This window comes from Lepidothrix coronata, unplaced genomic scaffold (genome assembly GCF_001604755.1).
Source record: "Lepidothrix coronata isolate B3197 unplaced genomic scaffold, Lepidothrix_coronata-1.0 Scaffold129, whole genome shotgun sequence".
Classification (NCBI taxonomy): domain Eukaryota; kingdom Metazoa; phylum Chordata; class Aves; order Passeriformes; family Pipridae; genus Lepidothrix; species Lepidothrix coronata.
The window spans coordinates 2,194,622-2,215,570 of record NW_016690309.1 but is presented as its reverse complement, the minus strand read 5'-3'; the positions used below and the strand labels follow the sequence as shown (position 1 = coordinate 2,215,570).

At 41.7% G+C, this 20,949-nt stretch overlaps 1 protein-coding gene across 3 annotated transcripts in view; it reads right to left on the bottom strand.

Annotated features, from left to right (window-relative positions):
* The window catches only part of SCUBE1 (signal peptide, CUB domain and EGF like domain containing 1), a 173,853-nt gene that overhangs the window by 21,347 nt on the left and 131,557 nt on the right, over positions 1-20,949 (bottom strand). For all 3 annotated transcript variants that reach the window (XM_017826686.1, XM_017826687.1, XM_017826688.1), the window contains 2 exons: positions 3,253-3,369; positions 771-893 (listed from right to left, as the gene is read on the bottom strand). In XM_017826686.1, coding sequence (XP_017682175.1) covers positions 771-893; positions 3,253-3,369 — 240 coding nt within the window. The remainder of the gene's footprint in view (positions 1-770; positions 894-3,252; positions 3,370-20,949) is intronic.

Sequence of the window (20,949 nt, the reverse complement as noted above, 5' to 3'; positions counted from 1 at the left end):
AAAAAAAAACAAAACCAAAACCAAAAAAAGCAAACAAAACCCTCGGAACCAAAATTTGCCTGTGACAAACCTAAGCTATGCCATTCCCATTAAAAATGGACAGAGAGCATTAAAATCCCACAGAAAATACTCTGAATGGCTGTAGCCATCACCAAGATTTGCTGTGCTTCAAATAGTATCTCAGGATAAAAGTAATCTATTTAAAAAGGATACAGAAATTCAGGTCAAGGGCCATAATTTTAGTGGTCTCAGGATTTGTGCTCATTGTGATTAATACTTTCGACACAGCTTGTGTCAGTACTTTATATTAGGCAGGATACCTTTGGAGATAACTTGAAACATTGGGGTATGGTGCTGTGAATGCAGATATTAATCTTAATAACCTGTTCTACTTGTAAACAGGTAAATATTTTGAATATTCTAAATTCCTCTTAGAGGGAAACAGAGTTATAGCTTACATTATAGAGATGAAAAAAGAACAAATTAAGGACAAAAGTATAAACCACAGAAGATAATAATAATAAGCCTACTTAGATTTCTGTGAATGGACTTGTAACCTTAAAAAAAAATCCAACATACTGTCCTTTCTCTAAACCACCTGCAGTTTTATCCTAGCCCATGGATCCCCACAGGACCAGGTATTATCTGAGTTTATAAAATTAATTTGGGGCTCTATGTTGTGAAAATGCAGCATCTCTCAGACGAAACCAAGGGCTTTTCCACTCTCTTGAGAACAGGAGCATCACCACAGTTCAAGCTTTTGCACTTACCAACACAGTCCTTTTTATTCCAGTGCAGTTTCTTTCCAGGTGGGCAGACACACTCATAGCTCCCCATGGTATTAAGACACCCATAGTCACAGCTACCATTGCTGATGCTGCATTCATCAATATCTGAAAATATAAACAAAGTTGCAAGGAGTGTTAACCATATGTGCAAACATACACTGTGCATTAAGATAAAATGTGCATAAGGAAACCTCTTTCTACTCCATCTTTTATATCTGAGTCTCTGTCAACATGTATAAAGGCAGGCAATGCTCATGCCAACCAACTTTAATGCATATTGCATGTCTCTGTCCTCAGACATGTATATCTCCTACTCTCTCAGGGATTTATGCATAGGATCCAATTCACTTGCCAGGAGTAGTTACATTGAAATTCTTGGAAGTACTCACAAGATACAAAACATGCTCCAAAGTCTCTGCAGCATCTGGACAAAAATGCATATTGCATTATAGAGAAAAATGTCAGAGGCACAAACATCTGTGAGATTAGGTCACTTCTGCAAAACAGGGAGATAAATTCTCCAGTGATTCCCAGATTTTGCTTTTATGATTCAGGCGAAGGAGGAAATGATGTATTCAATAAAAACCTAGCAGCTCGAGTGTAGTTTAGACTTCTACTCTCTGAATAAAAATAAAAGGTAGAAGCTTGGAAGAAGGCAAAGAAGTTACTGTGTATGTCATCACTGATGTCCCACATAAAATCTTTCAACTTTTGGTGCTTCAGGAAAGTATCCAGCCAATATGAGGTGTATCCTTTTTAAGTCTATTCATTCAGCATTTATATACTCATGCCAACAAGGCAAATCTCTCCTCTGGTGAGAGGAGGTTAATCACACCAAGGTTGTGGGTTCAATCCCCATATGGACCATTAAGGGTTGGACTCGATGATCCCTGTGGAATCCAGTATTTCTGATGCAAGATTTTAGCCTGTGTGATTAAGCAAAAATCTAGAAAACATGGACTACATGCACTGAAGGAAGTGGGAAAGATACCTTCATACAATAGGCATGTTTCTAGACAATGTTATGATTTTTAGGTCAGAGTCTGGAGGTCCTGGGTCAGCAGTCCCAAAAACTGACAAGTCCCAGAAAAAATCCTTACTTAAACAGGTAGTGGAAGCACCAGCATTGCCCTTCTAAAAAACCCCCTTATGACACACAATTTCTGTTACAAGAGATACCATGAGAAGAGTCTTAGAGAGAGCAACAAGAGCTGCCCTTCAGCATAACAGGCCCAGAACAAGGACATTTCCACGTGGTTTATTAATTTCTACTAGAGGGGAAGCAAGATGGAGAGAAAGCTTAGGAAGAGGTGAGCTTGCACCACATCCTTTGGAAGGCTCTCATTATTTCTCCCTGGTTTTCACTTCTGTTCAGTGCCAAGGGGAAGTTATTTGTTCCACTGTAAACACCTCTCTCAAGGGGCTGACTAAAAGTAATGACAGGCCTGAGTGGCAAAGCTCAGGGTCTGCACAAGTCTGGATTCTGAGCTGTGATTTTGGATTTGCTCATTATGGAAAAAAGCAGGAGTTTTGGATCTCGTTATGTTTTTGCCTGAAGTTCAGCACTGAGTATTTCCAGTTAAGAGTTCTGGTCCTATTTCAATCTTATTTAAAAGGCTGAAGCTGAACTGAGGCTGAAGGTACTTAAAGACTGAGGCCAAACCCCAAACTTTGAGGCTTTCCCTGAGTTATGACACCAAGGAATTAACAGTGAAACTGCAGACCAGTCTCTCCACACCACACACAGCACAGGTCCCCAAACTTTCACACTCTGGTTTTGCTTTCAGAACTGCCCTCAAGTGGAGTCTTTTCCCAAACTGTTTCCTTAGATGGACTCCTATTTCTCTTCCTGCCTGCCTCTAGCATACAGTGAATTCATTGGATACCTACATCTCCTACGCCCTTCTCCCAAAAAAGCAGCAGCCAGGCAGAGACATCATTAGCAGTGGCCTCAATACATGGCTTTTCTGGATTTAAAGCCAGGGCTTTGTTAACAGTATGATGTAAGCTTTACTTAGATTGTATATTGAATAATTTGAATAATTAACTAATTATGTATTAACCATGTTAAACTAAACCAAACCTTTTAGTTTTACATGAGAGCCTGGAGACCCTTTTGGGTAATGTGTACTTCAGATTCAGGGATTTCAGGTTTTATTACAGTTTTCACTTTTCACCTTTGTTTGTGTAATGCTGACCTGATTGGTTAAAATCCACAATTTGGACTTGATACACTTAACAAATCCCTCAAAAACCCCCTTTGGTCTCCTCTGACCACTGGGGCAGGTCAAAACCTGCCCCAGCAAATTGTAGTCATGCCCAGCTCATGCTCTTTTAGCTCTATTTTAACTTTATTGCTTTATCATCTTGGGTTCTAAAACCTTGACCTGAAAGAACTTGTGGTTCAGCAAACATTCACAGAGCAAACAAACACACACATGAGCAAAACTCAAAGTTTCCAAACCTCCACAGTGTGTCAGTCCATACAGGGTGTAGCCTTTGTGGCAGAGACACTCAAAGCTTCCAGGGTAGTTGATACAGGTGTGATCACAGGTCCTCTCAAATGAACACTCATCTATATCTGAATTAACAGAAAAAGCAGCAAGAAATTAGACTTTAGTTAAACATACGGTTGCAACACCTTGTTACTGATAAAGTAACAAGGTATTACCTTACTCCCATGTCAAACCTGAATAAAATAACTCCTTTAGTGCCTGATTAAGAAAATACTTACAGGTACACGGAGAAAGGAAAGAAAAGACAGTCTGGGAAAACCCCACGCAGACTGTATTATGTATGTTCGCCATTAGATGGCAACCTTTAACTTCTGATCGTACTGACCGGCAGGGCTGGGGGGCTGTTAAAGTTTTGGGGGGTTAATGGCAAAATGGGAAAAAGTTTTGGGTTGAATCGAGTCATTCCCCCTTCCACTGACCATTCCTCTGACACCTGGGCCTCCAGGAACGGGAGTTGCTCCCAGTCTTCTGCTCTGCCTACACAAGACTGAACAGACTTGCAACAGCTACAGAGGTTTATCTGACAGCAGTCATGGCAGAACAGACTTACTGAAAATGGCTAAATTAAACAGCAATCTGCGCAAAATAACACTTTGGAGTTAATTTTATCCTTAAACAATTGGGTTTTTTAAAAAAATTCTCTTCAGTGTTTAATTTTCCTGTGTTTAGGCCAGAGAAATTAATACAATGGCATTATTTGAGAGTGGTAGTTTCAACAGCTCTCATTCCTCCAGTGTTCCTGAGATATAAATGAATGGAATAATATTCCTATAACACTTTACACACTTTCTAGAGTTACTTATTAAGAGCATAACCTGAGCAACACCATTACAATATATGACTTGGACTTTCATATTGTACATGCTTGGAAAGATGTGGGTGCCTGTAAAAACTTGACAACTCACCATATTCCTATATCCAAGTATTATTTACACAGTTTTGATGTTTAATGAAACATTCTGGGTCTCATCTTGCTATTATAAATGCAGACACTTAACTCCAAGAACTATAAAATCAAGATTTTCTGTATGTGTACACAAACCCAAAATCTGTGTGAGAGCTTATAGGCACAAATTTAGAATGTCGTAAACAGCTCTATTTTTATACAATCTCCAATTTTAAATGTTTCAAAACATTCACACAAAAGATAATTCTCAACGTGGGAAGCAACTGTTCAGGCAAATGCATAACACAAAATAAAATAAACATGATGAACAAAAATCTGTGCTACCCAGTTTTATGTGTACATCACAATCACTTGCTATAATCAAGTCAGAAAAACGACAACTGAGATTTTCTCTTTCTTTCATCCATTTAATTTTTAATGCATTTTCCTATGCCTTTTAAAATATCATTATTTGAGTTCTGAAAGTAATTTCTTTTTAAGGTTTCCTTTATAGTCTTGGTAATACTCAGCTTTTGAATACACATAAATGGCAAACTGTTTCAGTTTTCTCTAAATAAATACACAAAGTAAAATCATGGGGGAATGAACAGTGCGGTTATAAAGGATTTTTAATGCCTAAGAAGCCAAATCATACATCATGGTTTCATTCATGTGTAACCTCGGGAAATTCACAACAGCAGTTCATTTTCTGGCCTCTGACTTACCTTGGAAAGGCTCTTTTTCAAAAATACAATTTCATACTTCTCAGTAGTGACCTTACCCTGGGCTAGTTAGTTCAGTCCACGGGGTTTACGAGCTGCTTTCACACACGGCACTTTGTGCTGCTGCACGTTGTGGCTTAGGCCCTTTTTTTATTTTACATTAAGAAAAAAGGGCAAATCCCTCTGCCCAGTAACATGACCAGTCATCTGCCTGCCGAGGAACAGGCACTCAGGATGGACAAATGCATTTCTATGACAAAGATGTAGCAGAGAAAAAAGGGTGAAAAGCCTTTTAAAGCCCTCATCCCACCCCTGCTGAATTCAGCACCTTGCTCTGGCCGATGGAACGTGGGAAGGCTCCATGAGGATTTCCCTTGCTGGCCCCCAGCCCCTTCTCCTCCTGGCTGTGGAAGGCAGGGCTGGGCACTGCCCGGGGGTCCCAGCAGAGCCCTGTCTGCACAATCACCAGTCCCCTGAGGAATTCAGCACTTGGCATAGAAAAGGGAAAAATATGCACCACGTACTCCTCACTACAAGAAACCGGTGCTGTGATACAGGATGCTGAAACCCTTGAAATCCTCTTTTTTTTTTTCCTTTTCTTTTTAAACTCTGAAATCTGTGCTCTGGACACTGTTATCCCCTGGCTCCCAGAAACTTTGAAGTTGGCCCTCACACCTCTGCAGTGCTTCATAATACTTCTCCAAACTGAGCCTGAAGGGATGTGCTTGTTTCCCACCACCCTCGTGACACCCTTATCATGAGGTGCTAAAGACACCAGTTGTGGGTTTGATCCCTGTATGGGTCACTCACTTGAGAGTGGACTCGATGATCCTTGTGGGTCCCTTCCAACTCAGAATATTCTGTATATCTCTTAAGATATACAGGAAGGCAGGGATTATCCCTTCACAGCCCCTGCTTACCACACCAACTGGGAACAAATGTAGGGATCTAAACCCTGTCTCCTTTGTGCAAACAACACTACAAAATCTGGTAGCCTCACCTACTGAAGAGGAGTCAAAAAAAGCCAAAACCAGAGATGTGGCATGTTACAGCTGGAGCACTGAGAACAAAAAATTTATCTTTCAGCTTTCTGGTCAAATCAGCCCCCCTCCCCTCCACGAACACACATATTTCTGTATTGTGTTGCTCTGAATTTCCCCCCTCCCACAAACCAGAATAAATACTAATAAATTATCTTTCTGGGTCTGAGGTGCTCTTAAAACAACTTAAAGTTATTTAAGTGAAGTTTTTTAACTGTTTTAACATGAAAAGTCAAAGTGTTGTGTTTTCAAGGAACTAAGGGGGAAAAGTTCAACTTGAGTTTGAAGTTTGTATTCTATTTTTAGTTGAATTTGGCATAAATTCAGAAATAGTCCAAGCTCTGTCAGAACATTTCAGATTTGCTAATGCATTTATCTGACATCAAGTCAAAAATTCCTATCACACTCACCACTGCAGGTGAATTCATATCACACCCATCACTGCACAGGCCCTTGTGCCATTCCAGCACATAAAGAAATGTCTTCACAGCTTTGCTGCTTGAAGTTTACAGGGACCATGGGGCTAAGTTCATTGCTTCTAGTACATGATTAGTTTCCTGCCAGCTTTTTTTTTTTAGGATTACTAATGGTACATATAAAGTCTAAGAGCAGGACCTCCCTGTTTCACAGCAGATGGCTCAACGGAAGTGCCAAGTTCAGGGCTTGGAGCAGATGAGTTCCAAAGGTCCCTTCCAAGCTCCACCACTGATCCATGGGCAATCCCAGACCTCTCCCTATGTGTCCTGTGCTGCTGACAGCTCAGCTTCCAGCCCACGTTTCCATGACATCAAGGCATCATCTCAGGCTGAATAAAGTCCAACATCTCTTCTAGCAATCCCCCTTCCCATCTCCAAAGAGAATGTCTGAACAGTGGAAGCACTCTTTGATTTTTGCACAGAAGGGATTCAACTAGAAGAGATTGTTCAATGGTTTAATAAAAGAGCAGGATTTCCCCAGGTTTTTGAGGGAAGCAATTTTTGGCAAGACTGGCCATGCTTGATAATATTAGTTTGGCTGGGTTCCTATTATTTCAAGTCAGCATTTGGATTTTATTGTTGGTTTTTCAATCATACTTAGCTTCTTTTTTCCCCCTGCTTTCACATGTTAAACGATCCCTTAATGATCTTTATTTTTCTTGAATGCAAAGTTAGTAAGTGGGTGTCAGGTTGTCAGTACTGGAAAGTCAAGTCTTCTATCTCCAGAAGGGAGCTACCACAGATCAAATTTCTTCTACAGTTTCCTCACACAGATGTGTCTCAAAGGCGACCTGAGGGAGCAGGGAATAAAGCAGCTTATTTTCCACGCCCATTCAAGTCCCTTTCCACTGGCCCTGCCCCTGGACATTTCCATAAAGCACTGGCATTACAAGCAAGCAGCTCAACACCCAACATGTGCAGGTGAGACTGGAAAACAGTGGCTGATTTAGAGATGCTTTAGAAAGTCCAAACTGGTGTAGGAACCTCTGTGACAGAACCCTGGCAGAACGTACACGTGCAAAGCCCACTCACACGGAGGTGTGATGAGGGGGTTGTGGTTACAGAACTGAACAACCCAACACCCAGTTTGCCCAATTTCACCTTAAAAATCTACTGCAGAAATAAGGGTTGTCCCCTCTCTTTCTTCCTCAATGTAATTTTGTTTGTTCATATTAAGAACAATTGTTTTCAGAAAACCAATGATCATCTCAACAGCTTTTCTCTGACACATGCATTAAGTAACTAGGTCAATTTAGGAAACTGGGAACCTCCTCCCAAAACACAGGCCAGATATTGTGACTGAAGAAGAGTTTGGTCTTGCTGCTTGGAGTACTTTTCCTGTGATTTGAAAATAAACGTGGCAAGGAGAGATCACTGTTATTTGACGGTGCTATTTGTGCTACAGAGAACAAGACAGGAGAGGCTCAAAGACAATCAATAAAAGCTATAACAGGGATTTGTGACTGTAATGATATATTTCATTTGTGTGACACATCTTATACTTGATTTATCTGTGTCTGGTGAGGCAAGACAAGAAGTATGCACTAGATCACTGCATATATGCAAAATACATAAATTTAAATATACTATTGCAAATAGAAGTGAAATAGAAAATTAATACTTTTTACTAAGAAATGGAATGTACAACAAAAAGAAAAGGAAATCTCTGTCTCTGCTAGCAACTCCTTCATCAGCAAAAGTGACTCATGACACCCTGAATGCTGGTACATCAGCCAAAAATGGTCATGATATTACAGCAATACTTCGAGGTGCTGTTACAGTCATGACTCCACACACTCCCAATATATAGTTCTGTTTTGTCCATCTCATGCAGCCCTGGTTTATTTTTAACCCCCAAGCCAAATGTGGACTCATTTGTACCCCGGATCATGCACACAAGCCAAGTTCAAGGTTAGTCAGAACGTTTCGCGTTCACCTTTCTCGGCTTCCAAGTTATCGGCTCCTCTGAGAAACAGAGCCTTTCCTTGTTCCCATTCATTAAGCACACATACATAGAAACTCTAAAGAAGTGTTACATGATGTTTTTAAAATAAACACTAATGCTTTTTTGTATGTATTTTGGCTGAAAGTTATATTCTGTCTTCTCCTCCCCCCCCTCCAATTTCTGCAGGGAACTGATACCACCCATGTAATGTTGTTCACCTCAGAGCCCAGCCAGCCTGCTTTCCAACAATATTTGACAGACATGAGGGAAACCACATATCTTAATCTGAGTGGTTGCTGGGCCATAGGGAGCCATGATTCGAGCTCTGTTCTCCAACAAATGGTGGTTTAATCTCAGTGTTGGGAAAGGCATTATTTTGCCCTGTGATGGGGTTTCCACCACATCTCACGTTTTTTGATCCACAGTGACCTGCCCCTGTTCACAGTTAGTAAAAATGCATCCTCCATCTGAGAGCTCTCTAACACACATCCAACCCTGACCAGAAGGAATGCCTTATAGCTGACTTCTCCTTATGTTTCAAAGTCTACAATAATAAAACCAATGAAAAGGAAGCATGGAAAGATGTAGTAATGTACAAATCCTCTACTTCATTACCTTCCCACTGAGTGCTTCTGGAGCAGGCTAACACAAAGAGAAAGAAAAAAAACAAAAGCCATAACCCCAAGCCTTTAAAAGTAATTGAAAACCCACACCCATTTAGACTTCCCACTGCATTACTGACTTGCAATCAAGGTAACTTGTTGCTGAGACTTAATTGTTAATAACATACTAATGACCTGCAGGAAAAAACCAGATCTGGCATTAATGGCTATACTTTTAATGCGAATGTAAGTGCCTAAGTAGCACAGTCCCATCTTGTATTTCAGAAATTTAAGTGGGAAACTGTCCATTATGGCTAAGGTTGACTTGGACCAGAGCATTTATTTATTTAAGAACTTTATTGCTCACAGTTAACTATGTGATTAGTGAAGACCAAATGTAACCCACTAATCAGGGACTGAAAGACTTCTGAAGGAAATGGATTCTGCTTGCAAGGAAATGTGCTTTTTATTAGAGATGATTTGTTAGAATGCAAGGAGGTAGTAAAACAAATAAATGTATATAAACAGCAAAAAGAAACCTGCAAAATATACTTGAGACAGAGGCAATAAATAATTAGAAACCTGTGACTTATTCTGCAAGCATCCCACTGAGGAGATATTTCAAGGGTTTAGCAGTGCACAATGAAATGACTATTGCTCAGCTTCAGGGACAGGCACACAGCAGCAGAGAGGGACAAGTCCAAGGCCATGTCCTTCTGTCTTCATAGAGTACTAAATGCAATATTAACACTCTGTATAGCTCTGCTGCAAGTGCAGTTTAGGGAGCCACAGTAGTCTGTTTGTCATTTTGGTCTGATCACTTCAGATACTCTCATTTTGCTCTATGGAGTATCTGGGCATCCCTGATTTCTCCTTCTACTGTGTGTTCTCACATGTCTGAAATGGAATAATGTCTTCCAAGACACAATCCACAAACTGGATATTTATTTTGATAGAATGACTGTATTTTAATACCAACAGGATGACCATACTCATTTAGTTTGACCCCCTGCACTTCAGCAGCCTCTGGCATTTTGCTTGGTAAACTCCAAAAGCATCTCTGCTCCAGAAAGGGTTGTCTAGATGTTTGCCTGGACTGACCCCTTGGTCTTTTCCATCAGTTTAATTTTTAATGGTTCAAACTGGTCTGCTCCTTTTTAATTGCTACATTTGGTAGAGGCTGAATATTTTCTCTTAAAAGAGTGTAGTGCACACCTCATCCTTTCAGCAATCAGCAGGTACCTCTTGGCAGATGCTGTTTCCTTGGGTCTGAGGTTACACACAAGAAAGCAGGATTCCAAATAAGTATTTCCCTGGCTGCCTCCATTAATTCCCATCAACTCACCTCAATTCAAAAGACACTGATCTTTCACTGGCCCCTTCAGTGGCTGGAGGAACTGCAGCAGTAGATGCTGAGCACCAAGGGGACAACTCTTCACCCAGCAAACTCATCACCCCCATCAACATCAGAGCAACTGTTTACCCAGCAGTTACAGCACAGGGAACTGCCTTTGGGAAGAACAAGGCAGTACATTCGGGAGAGTCTTTAAAGGCAAATGGCAGCTTGTTTTCTTTATCTCTGGCATCAGACCTTATCAAAAGAGACCAGTTGCACTTTCTGTGAACCACTCTGCTATCTCTGGGGCTTGAAAACAGAAGGAAAGCAGGTTAAAAAATGAGACTTGGCAATAAAATTGTAGGCCTAAATTGTTTGCTCCCTCTCCAGAGTAAATACAATCTTTTCTTCAGGAACTCTTCCAAGGGAGTTTTATGTGATCTCACGTATCAACAAATTAATTTCTCTTTCTCTTTTCATTTTTTTTTTTCAAAAATTCCATATTTAGTTTTTCTTCCACACGGAGTCCACAAACATACTCTCTTCCACAAGCCTCCCTCAGGGCTTCTTCTGAGTCTGCAGAAATGGGGCTGGGGAACAACATCTTACTGCACTAAAGGCCTATTTATTCCCTGGGTGTTCCCCTTCACACACGTGCCAAGGGAAGTGACCACCACACATCCCTCCCCCTGTCAGCACTGCAGGGCCAGCTCTGCTCCCAGTCACTCCGGGTTTGTTCTGCCTCCTGCACCAGCCATGCAATTATTGGCTCGCTTTTGGGTCACCGAAGGCTTTGCCCGAGGGGGGCTGGGAAGATTTATGGTTTGGGATGGAAAAAGTGCAGGATTCGGCAACTTCAGCCGGGCAAAAATTGGCAGTGAACTTTGGGGTCTTTGGGAGGTTTCTTTGACTGTAGATGGTGGGGTTTGGTCCAAGGCCTTTTTACATTTCTATAATGAAATACATCATCATTATCACCACCATTATTACTGCATTATTATTTCTCTGCTGTTGGGCGGATTTCTGATATTTTTCCCTGCAGCAGCACAAAAGACCCCACCACCCACTTTTTTTTTTTTTTTATGCAGCACCAAAACTAAAAAACAGAATAATGGTAGAGGATTACCTGATAAATGCCAATTTGGCAGACAATAATCTCTTCTAGTATTTCAAACATGGTTGTGCAAAACTGCTTGCTAAATCTCAGTACTGCAAGGGGAGTTAAGCTTAGTCAACCTGATGTTCAATTTAACGAGCAGCAGCACAGGATGTTGGAGCTTCTGGAGGCAGGGATGGGCCACAGCCTTGTGCTGCAGCTGAGCACAGGTCACCTCCTGTGAGACTGCACAGACTGTACATCTGGCCATGGGTCACTCTCTGTACGTCACCTCTGCACAGACACACTCCAGGAACCCTCAGACTGACAATTCACATCCTCCAAGATAAGAAACTTCAGGGTTCACCCACCTGCTGAAGGGGGAGAGAGGGCAGAAGAACCCTCAGCTGAGGTAGTCTCTCTCCCCAGAGGGTTTGCAGAGAGACCCCAATCACCAGAGACAGCTCTGTGGAGACTTTCAAACAGAGGAGATAAAAAAAGAAAGGGATTTTTTTTTTTTTTAGGTAAGAAAGTTTGCCTGGTCTCTTATGGAACATGGAAGAAAACCTACTAATAACTAGACACAATGGTATAAAATTAGTCACCTGCCCAAGGTCACAGGCACAAAGTGAGCCAGGGGAGGTGTTCTATTAAGGCATTTGGAAAGGAAGATTTCAAGTTGATATTGGTTTTCTCTGTTGAGTGTATCACATTTAACCTCACTATAAGCTCATGGCAGCTCTCTCATCCTTACTGTTATCTGTGTGAATAACAATTTTTAAAGGGATTTCTAAAGGATTTAAAAAATATATATACAAAAAATAAAATACATCTATAAAAATATAAAATCTATAAAAATGCACTACAGGGATCTAAACCTGAGTAAAGCACCATTATCTTTTAAATACAACCAAAGCTAATAGTATCAATAACAGTATAAAATATGCTTCAGTAGATTTAACAGTATTGTTCATTTTTATAACCTATTTCAAATCAATACAAAGTGAGTTAAGCACGAGAACTGCAAAATCTACCCACTCTGGGATCAGGTTGGGATGGAACTGCTTGGTGAAAGGCCAAAGAAAGTCCAAGTACATTTGCAACTTTTCAGTGATGGCAAATCAGAGAAAGGTGAAGAGAGCTGTCACAAATGACCCTGACTTAAAACTGTACCTCTGAATGTTTAGCCTGGGCAATGAAATGGCAGCTACAGCCAGTGGTGTTTTGGATGGGACCAACACCCTCAGTGCACCTCTGACACTGAATTTATTTGCTTCACAGCTTCCCCACATTACCTACAGCTTGTCTTTGACGTGAAATTCTGAAACAAAATTATTTATGGTGTGAAAATAAAGACCCTCCTGAGCCAGTTTGTTTGCTGTATGTGACAACTGGACACAGTCACCTCCCAGCTGCACAAGGGCCTCCAGGCTTCCAGGGCTGAATCTGCTGTGACATGAGGGGAAGGACAAAGAGAGATGGTGACAAGAAAGGCAAAAGGCTAAGTTTCTGTGTGAGGAACATCTTGAAATCAGAGACAAAGCTGTCTTTATGCTTAGACTTCCCTTGCTCTTGGGCCTAGGCTTACCTGCCCTAGATCTTCCCCACCCCTTCCCATGACATGAGGGCTTTGTTGTGCTCAGGTTCCCCTGCTAATCTGAGGAACCCAGCAGGAGGCAGCTGGCTTTGGCTCCTATGACGTTTGTGCTCTCACCATTGTTTTGCCAGGGCAATCTAAAAAGCAATTAAATACTATTTCCAATGGTTTTTTTAAAGAAAACAAAGTACTTTCATCAAAACATTGCCAAGATTTTATAAGCAAACATGTATCATTTTCCAATATCAATCATTTCCCAAGGCAAAGGCAAGCTGAGTTATCTACTGCTATTACAGCAATAAACTGTGCTACTACTTCAAGGGCTTGGGGTAGGAGAAGCCATATATCAAGAGAAGTGCATCAAAAAAAACTTCAGGCACATTAAAAGAAACTGTGTTTTCCTACAAACATAAACATGTTTACTAGTCTGCACTCTGCTCAAGCCACTATTTACACAGCAACTCTGTAAGAGCAGCTTAACAGCCTGATGAGACAACATAATAAAGGCTTTACCCTCTCTGTGCCAAGGAGGGAATATTCCCTCTATCCTGCAATACACTGGATTTCTGAAAAGAGGAAACTGTTCTCTTTGCTAAGGTGCTTGTCTCCATCACCCTTCAGCAGGAGCTGCTAGTGAGACTTCTTGAAGGAGCAGGGGGCTAGTGTGAGTGAAAACGTGCCTGGTGTTATTTGACGGTGCTGAAAGAGCAAGTACAACAACACAGTTTCAGTTTTCAGCTGAGAACTCAAACGCAGCACTTCCCTTCACCTCCCGTGGACCTCACCGTGAATTCCCAGCTCCCTTGCTCCTGCTGAAGTCAGTGACCACTGAATATACACAGGAATTGCTGTTCTCTGCTTCAAAAGCTTGCTTAAAAACTCTGCCCAGAAAGGCAGGTATCCCTCCAAAAACACTAACACTGTGCTTTGCAAAATGCATCAAAACCCCCCCACCCAGCAAAATCCCAGGAGACATTCCCCCCATTCCACTGACTGTTAATATTTGAGCTTAGATTTTTGGTTTTATCTCACCTGTCCTGACTAAGGCCTCATCTCCAAGTGAGCAAAACAAAGAGTAGCAGTTTGTAACGTGGCTACTGGAAGAAAATCACATCCCTTGGTTTCAATGGGTTTGGCTTTTATTCTCATGAGAACAAAATAAACAAACCAGGGCACTTCTGAAAGGCTCAGGAGTGGAGCTGCAAGCACAAGAAAACGAATATTTGGGACAGAGTTGTCATTTTAATGCAATTCTGTATAGCAACGAGGGTAAAGGCTATCTGACCTTAATCAATGTGATTATATCTATACATATAGTCTTTCTCTGATTCCCTTTAAAAACAATTCCTATTGAATTACAGCTTTCAGCATTATTTATCAACAGATTATTGTTTGTGGAAGAATGCTACCTTCCTGCTCGAACTATTCCAAGGCTGACTCATATCCTGGTAATTCATTAATACATAACATGATTCTAGTCCAGTGAAGTCATTTCTGCACTATACACATCATAAATCCTACAGCATCAACTGAAAATTGTATCTCAAATTCTCTTTCTAAACACTAATGGAACGTTTTGCTTGGCTTCCCACACACATCAGCAAGGAGAGGGGGCCAGGCAGAGCTGTAAAAAGCAATTTGATAGCAGTATACTTTTATAGAGTTTAAGAGTGTAAGAGCTACCATACTGAACGAGACCTGAGGTCAAACTAATCTACTGTCTTACTTCCAACAGTAGCCTGTGTCAGGAGCTTCATGGGAAAATGGAAGTGGAATAATCTGTCCCATCTGCCCTCCCCACATTAGGTCTCATCCCATTAGAAACTGATTTAAAGCCTAGATTGTGAGGTTTAATATTCCTTCCAAAGAACATTCCCCTTTAACTTATGAAAACACTGTGCTGCAGAGGGGAGAGCTGGAGGTGGGGGGGATGTATTTGTTTTCATGTTTCAGCAGACTTAATTGCTACAACCAACACGGCAGATACTATCACTTGGCAAACAAAACTTGTACTGGCTAGAGCTGTTTTTACTTCATGCCTGGGGCATTTATTGTTTCTGGGTATGATCCTGCAACCCTTTTTTTCTCACAGAGGCAGAAAACGCACCACTATTCACAGTCTCACTGACACCAAGTGTAAGAGAGAGGATTTTGAAAAGTATTCCTTTCATTGACAGTGTAACATGTTGCTTCCCAGCAGAGTATTTTTTTAATCTGATGCGAGGAGCAATATGGTGCTTGTCAGAAGCACGATATTTTTGTAAGGCTCAGTGGCACAGAATGCCTTAGAGAAAATCTGCACAGGGAGAGAACATCATCAGTGACAGGGAAATCATCCTGAATTTTCTTTCTGTGAGCCAGTCTGGTTTCCACAAGCAGCTCCCAGTATCTCCTCCAGCACGCCACTGATTCTCACTGGTTTCTGAGCTACATTAGCAACTGAACCAGCACTGCTGTTCATATACCAAGAGTCCACACAATTAAACACCCTGGGCCAGACTCAGCTGGACTGGGTGAAAATCAGCCTCTGTCAAGTCAGTGTATTTTATAAGTCAGAGCACAGCCATCTGGTCACAGAATCACAGAATATGCCCAGTTGGATGGGACTCACAAGGATCATCCAGTCCAACCCTCAGCCCTGCCCAGGACCATCCCCAGAGTCACCCCCTGTGCCCCAGAAGATCATCCAAACCCTCCTGGAGCTCTGGCAGCCTTGGTGCTGTGTCCACTGCCCTGGGGAGCCTGGTCAGTGCCCAACCACCCTCTGAGGGAAGAACCTTTCCCTGAGATCCAACCTGACCCTGCCCTGGCACAGCTCCAGCCATTCCCTGGGTCCTGTGGATGAGTGCATCAAGGCAAAATCACTCCCTTCACATGTATTACACAAAGGAGTGTTGACAGGGGAATGGCTTGAGTCTCCTCATCCCTCTCCCTCATTAATCACCCCCACAGTGGCACTGACACCCCATTTAAGTGGTGCAAGGCAATAAGGACCAGCAGGTTCCTTTACTGTGGTAGCACTGCAACTCTGCTGAGTACAACAGCCTTCTCCTTGATATAAACGAGAGCAAAATGAGTTCTGCGTGTTTTTTCTGACTGCTGAAGACCTCAAACTTACAGCACGTGCACATGAAGACTCGGGCAAAAGTCCATGAGGGGACTTTAAAGTCTGCTTGCTCCTCACCCCAGACAGCAAACGTGCTCTCTGGGATCTACTTCCCTCACAAGGACACAGGCAGCAGCAGCCTCATGGCTTTCTAATGCTCTCCACCCTCTACAGTTCAGTCCTGACCATGAAGGTGACAACCTCAGCGAGAGATTTGTGTTGGTTCAGCTAAAAATGTATTTTAAATATTAAGACAAAAACCCACACCAGGCAGTAAAATTTCTGCTGGTGCCCATCTCATCTGGCTGTGAAACTGTATGTTACTGCCCCTCCAGAAAGGAGAGGAAGGCAAAATAATGTTATTTTTACTAAACATTTGCGTTCTTTTCCATATATTTAATGGAAGGAGAAAAGGGAAGAGAGGGGGTAGACCAACAATGAAACTTTCCAAAACTCTTCCCTGGAAAGTTGGCCAAACTGCACTGAATTTGAGGGGCCCATTGTCTTTTAAAATGACTCATGTGAAAGCTCAGTTCTAGCACTGACCTGGATTAGCTGGAGTCTTGAATCAGCTCTTTCCCATTTAATGTTCCTCACAGCCTCTGGGACGGCACCAGGGTACACTCAGCTACAACTCAGGGCGAGAAGAGCTGGGGCAACAGAAGTGAGGTCAAAAGATAGCTTGGCTTGGCTGGCAGAATGATGACATAAAAGTCCTCTGTCCTGCCATTCCTAGCAAGTTCCTCAGGATTTTAAAGCTGAATACTCCTGTCCTTCGTTTCCACAGTGCAGATGCTCCAGCCCTGACCTCTGTGCATGTGTTTTGTTAAGTCATCTTGGATGGGTGGCTGTGTCCTACACAAATCAAGGCAAGGGGTGTATCCTTATCCTCAGACCTCCATCAGGTTCTGTGACTGGGACCAGGCCAGTTGCTTTACTGGTTACATGATCAAATGTGAGTGGCAGGTCACTGTCATGTAGCCCAAGGTGCAAACCTCTTTGCCATTTTTACTTTTTAATTTGGTTACTCTGTGTCAAAGATGTCTAGTGATTCAGTGCTGCCAGTGTGGATGCACTGATTTATTTGGGATTAGACTGGTCCTATACATCCATATTTACCATCAATGGTTCCATACAGAAGAGTATAGTGAGATCTTTGTAGCTAATCTTTATATGGGCTTCTGGAGGCCAAAAATAATTCCCACAAACACTTTCTATCTGTCCCTCCCTGTATGATTAATCCCTCATTTCATACCCATTTTCAAAATGGAGATACCATGCTGGGAGATTCAGATGTTACCCCTGGAAGGCTAATAGGGCATATTTCACACAAATAAGTGAAAAGGTGGATGTTATGGCACTGTTTCAAGACCAGGCCTGCAGGATCCTTGGATCATAGAGAGTTACTGTGTTTTTCAAGGTGCTGTGTTTCTTTCTCTCATTCTGGAATGAAATAAGGCTTCTCTTGACAATTATGCATTGGGAGCCCTATGTAAAGCATCCCTCTACTAACAGATCAATCATAGAGTCAGCTAGGTCTAATCACCTCAAATTCCCTGGAACTAAGGGCTATTTGGCAGTAAAAAATGGCCAGTCTCTCATTTAACAGTGTTATTTTAGGACTGAATGGATTACAGTTCTGTGGTGCAGCAGGTTAACACAGAAGGCCTGAGGCTGGGTTTGAATAATATTCCAGATCATAAGTAAAAACCAGGTGTGGATGGCTAGAGATAATAAGTATATCCTGTAACCTATCTCTTGTAATTAGAGAGAAAAACACCTCAAATCAGCTGTACCTGGACTTCTACTGGATACCTTTGTAGTATTAAATAACAGAATGTGCCCACAGAAAATCACTGGAGGGAAAATTCAATATCCACAAAGCAAGGGGGCAAATGCTCTTTGGGATTTCCTGCTCTAAAAACATGCAGCACTGAATTTCCTTTGGGCAGGCACCAGCACTACCCAGAGCAGACTGAGATCCTGTGTTCCAGTGCCTACCTACAGAAGAGTCAATGCATTTGTTTAAAATCTGGTAGGAAGGGAACAAAGAATAACCAACAGTCAAACAGGCAATACCTCAAAGCATATAAAAAACGTCTCCTGTGGCCTTAGAGAAGCCCCAAAAATGCCATGCAGGTATTCCACTGCCCCAGAGGACAGTCATGTCCTTTTATTACAGTGTCTGTATCAATTCAAATGGTTGGTGAAAAGGCTCCTTCGTGTCTGAACATCATGTCTGGGAGCTCTTGCAATCACCAAGCCCCACTTCAGCCTTCTGTGGAAGCTGTAAGTGGACTAGAATGATTCAAAAAATGCCTTGAACTGCCCCCTGCCAAATTTTAAACTCCTCAGTGTAGAAGGATTTGTCTCTGTTTTGGACAGAGGTGGCGAGAGGCAGAGGGTGAGTGTGGGCTGAGCAGACTCAAGCATTACATGTTGATCACTGGATGTTCCCACTAAAAGCACACTTTTTTTTTCCTCAAGGTAATACATCTTTCCATCTCTACCACTCCCTGGAGAAATTTATGACAAATGTGTGTGCTGTCTGTCACTGTCTTACTTTGCAAAAAGCAATTCCTAGAGCAGGAAGAGAAAATCATTTATGATAGAATTTCACACATTTTTCTGGGTGCTTAATGAAGCTTGAACTTGAGTGGAGCAGAGAGGCTGCTTACTGTTGATCTTTTTTCGAGATCACTGCACAACAAACAGGAACTGAATAAGCAATTAAGTTAACTGGCTTTAAAACTCATATTGGCTGAGGATTAAGGTAATTATGTCTGAGCTTACACACATTCATTGCAGCTTCATTTCACTGCAGCGAGTCTCGCCTGTTTGCTTGTTGCTGATGTCATTCTAAAAGTGATCTGAGTTGTTGTCCTTCTATTAATTACCAAAAAGGTTACAAACACAAGTTCTCCTTGCTATAAATGTAGCTATGTTATTTTTATTACATGTTCAAAGGAGAGGCAGACCAGTTTTGCTAAGTTTATATAAACGGATCCAACTATTTCTTCCTGTGTCCTAGAATTTACAATACCTTAGACTTAAGGGATCAATTAAAATAAAGCTGCATTGTCATATGGTGATTTCACTGTCAAAGGAGGAAAAAAAAATATCTATTTTTAAGTCTAGGTTAAAAAAGAGACTCTGGGAAAGCAGCATCAGTCTCCACAATATTACTGGCAGGGCAATGTGGATTCTTCACCTTCTGGGTTAGAAATAAGTTTCCTTTTAAATGGCTGGAATGCAGGGGAGGGGAAAGGAAGGGAACCCCCCACATTCTCCTTGTCTAACAAGGAGCCACAGTGTGAGAACCACTCCCTAGCGGGAGTAATCTGTGATTGACAATGGTTTTCTTTGCAGCCAGGGCTAAAAATGGTTTGGCTGTAAACAGACAAATGCAGGACACTTTAAGGCCCTTTGCAAAAGCAAGGGCTTCTTACACAAGCACTCTACGTTCAGGGTGGCACCAAGTAAGCAGAGTTCCTGAAAAATCAGTGGATTTTCATATAGGGATATGAGCAACGACAGAAAAGAAAAAAAAACCACCTTGTAATGGGCAAATTCACAGAAGGCAGATTCACAAAACCTGGAGGTTCCTTCCCCGGGCAGCCCAGGCATTCACACGTGTGATCTTAGGCAAGCTGCTATATTTGGCTTCACCCTTCCTGCCTAAAAACCGAAAGAGAAATACTTTCCTCTTCCCAGAGAGGATGAATGTGTGTAAGGCATTTGGTATGATGGGGTGGGGGCTCTGCAAACAACCAGAACAAAGTCTGAGACTGATACAATTTCCCTGTAACCTCCAAGTCAGCTCTGAGGTCTACAATGAAAGGACATCAAGGAAATTAGGTGAGGTGGGACAACTTCAGAATTTCACAGGGTGTATGGAGGAGCTTTTTTACTGAAACATGTAAAATTGCCTTGTGCTGAAGTTAATGATGATACAAATAAAGTCATGCAGCAACAGCTTGCTTGTATTTCCCAACATATTGTTTGAAAAATGTTGCTAACGTGAACTATATCTCTGTGGCTTTGCTCTTCACTGATTACTTCCTGTGAATAATGTTCAAAGCCTTATCCAGGGGTTCTGCAGGTTGTAAAAGGGCAAGCTTACCAGCTGTTTCCATGGGCATTTTGCCTGAGGTTAGTAGAATCTGTTCCTTGCTGTTAATATTGAACACATTTGGAGATGAACGTTCTATACACAAGAGGGACCATCTGAACTAAAGAGGACTCAGTCCCCAACAATGCACACTTCTACAGTCCTAAGTGACTATTTTGTAAACATGTTGATTAGTAACGGAAAGAGATCTTTATTTAAAAAAAAAAAAAAAAGAAAAAGAAAACCAGAGGAGTAAGGCAATGTAGACAGAAAGACCATAAATCATAGAAACTCTATTATGAATCAAAACAACAGATGTAACATGAACAACAGCATCTTTTATAAACACAAATTAGACTTTTCTATTTCAAGCACTGGAAAGGCTAATATGCCTAAAATAAATTTCCCTGAATCTCTCATTAATGTTCTATGGTCAGTGTTGACTGGCTGTTAAAAAAAAACCCGTGCATGATTTATATCCCAAAAGAGTCACTAACCCCAAAACACAGTTTTCCGTCAGACCTGTCATTAATAACCACAACCACTTCCCCTAACTATACTCTTTTTGCAGCAGAAGCAGCAAAGTACAGGTGATTCACACATCAGTGATTTCTTGCTCTATATTCACTTCCCTTCTCTATTAGCACTGACTGCATGAGTCACCAATTATCACCTTAAGCACCACGCAGGAACTGAATTATCACAGTGCTCCCTCCACAAAGCAGGCA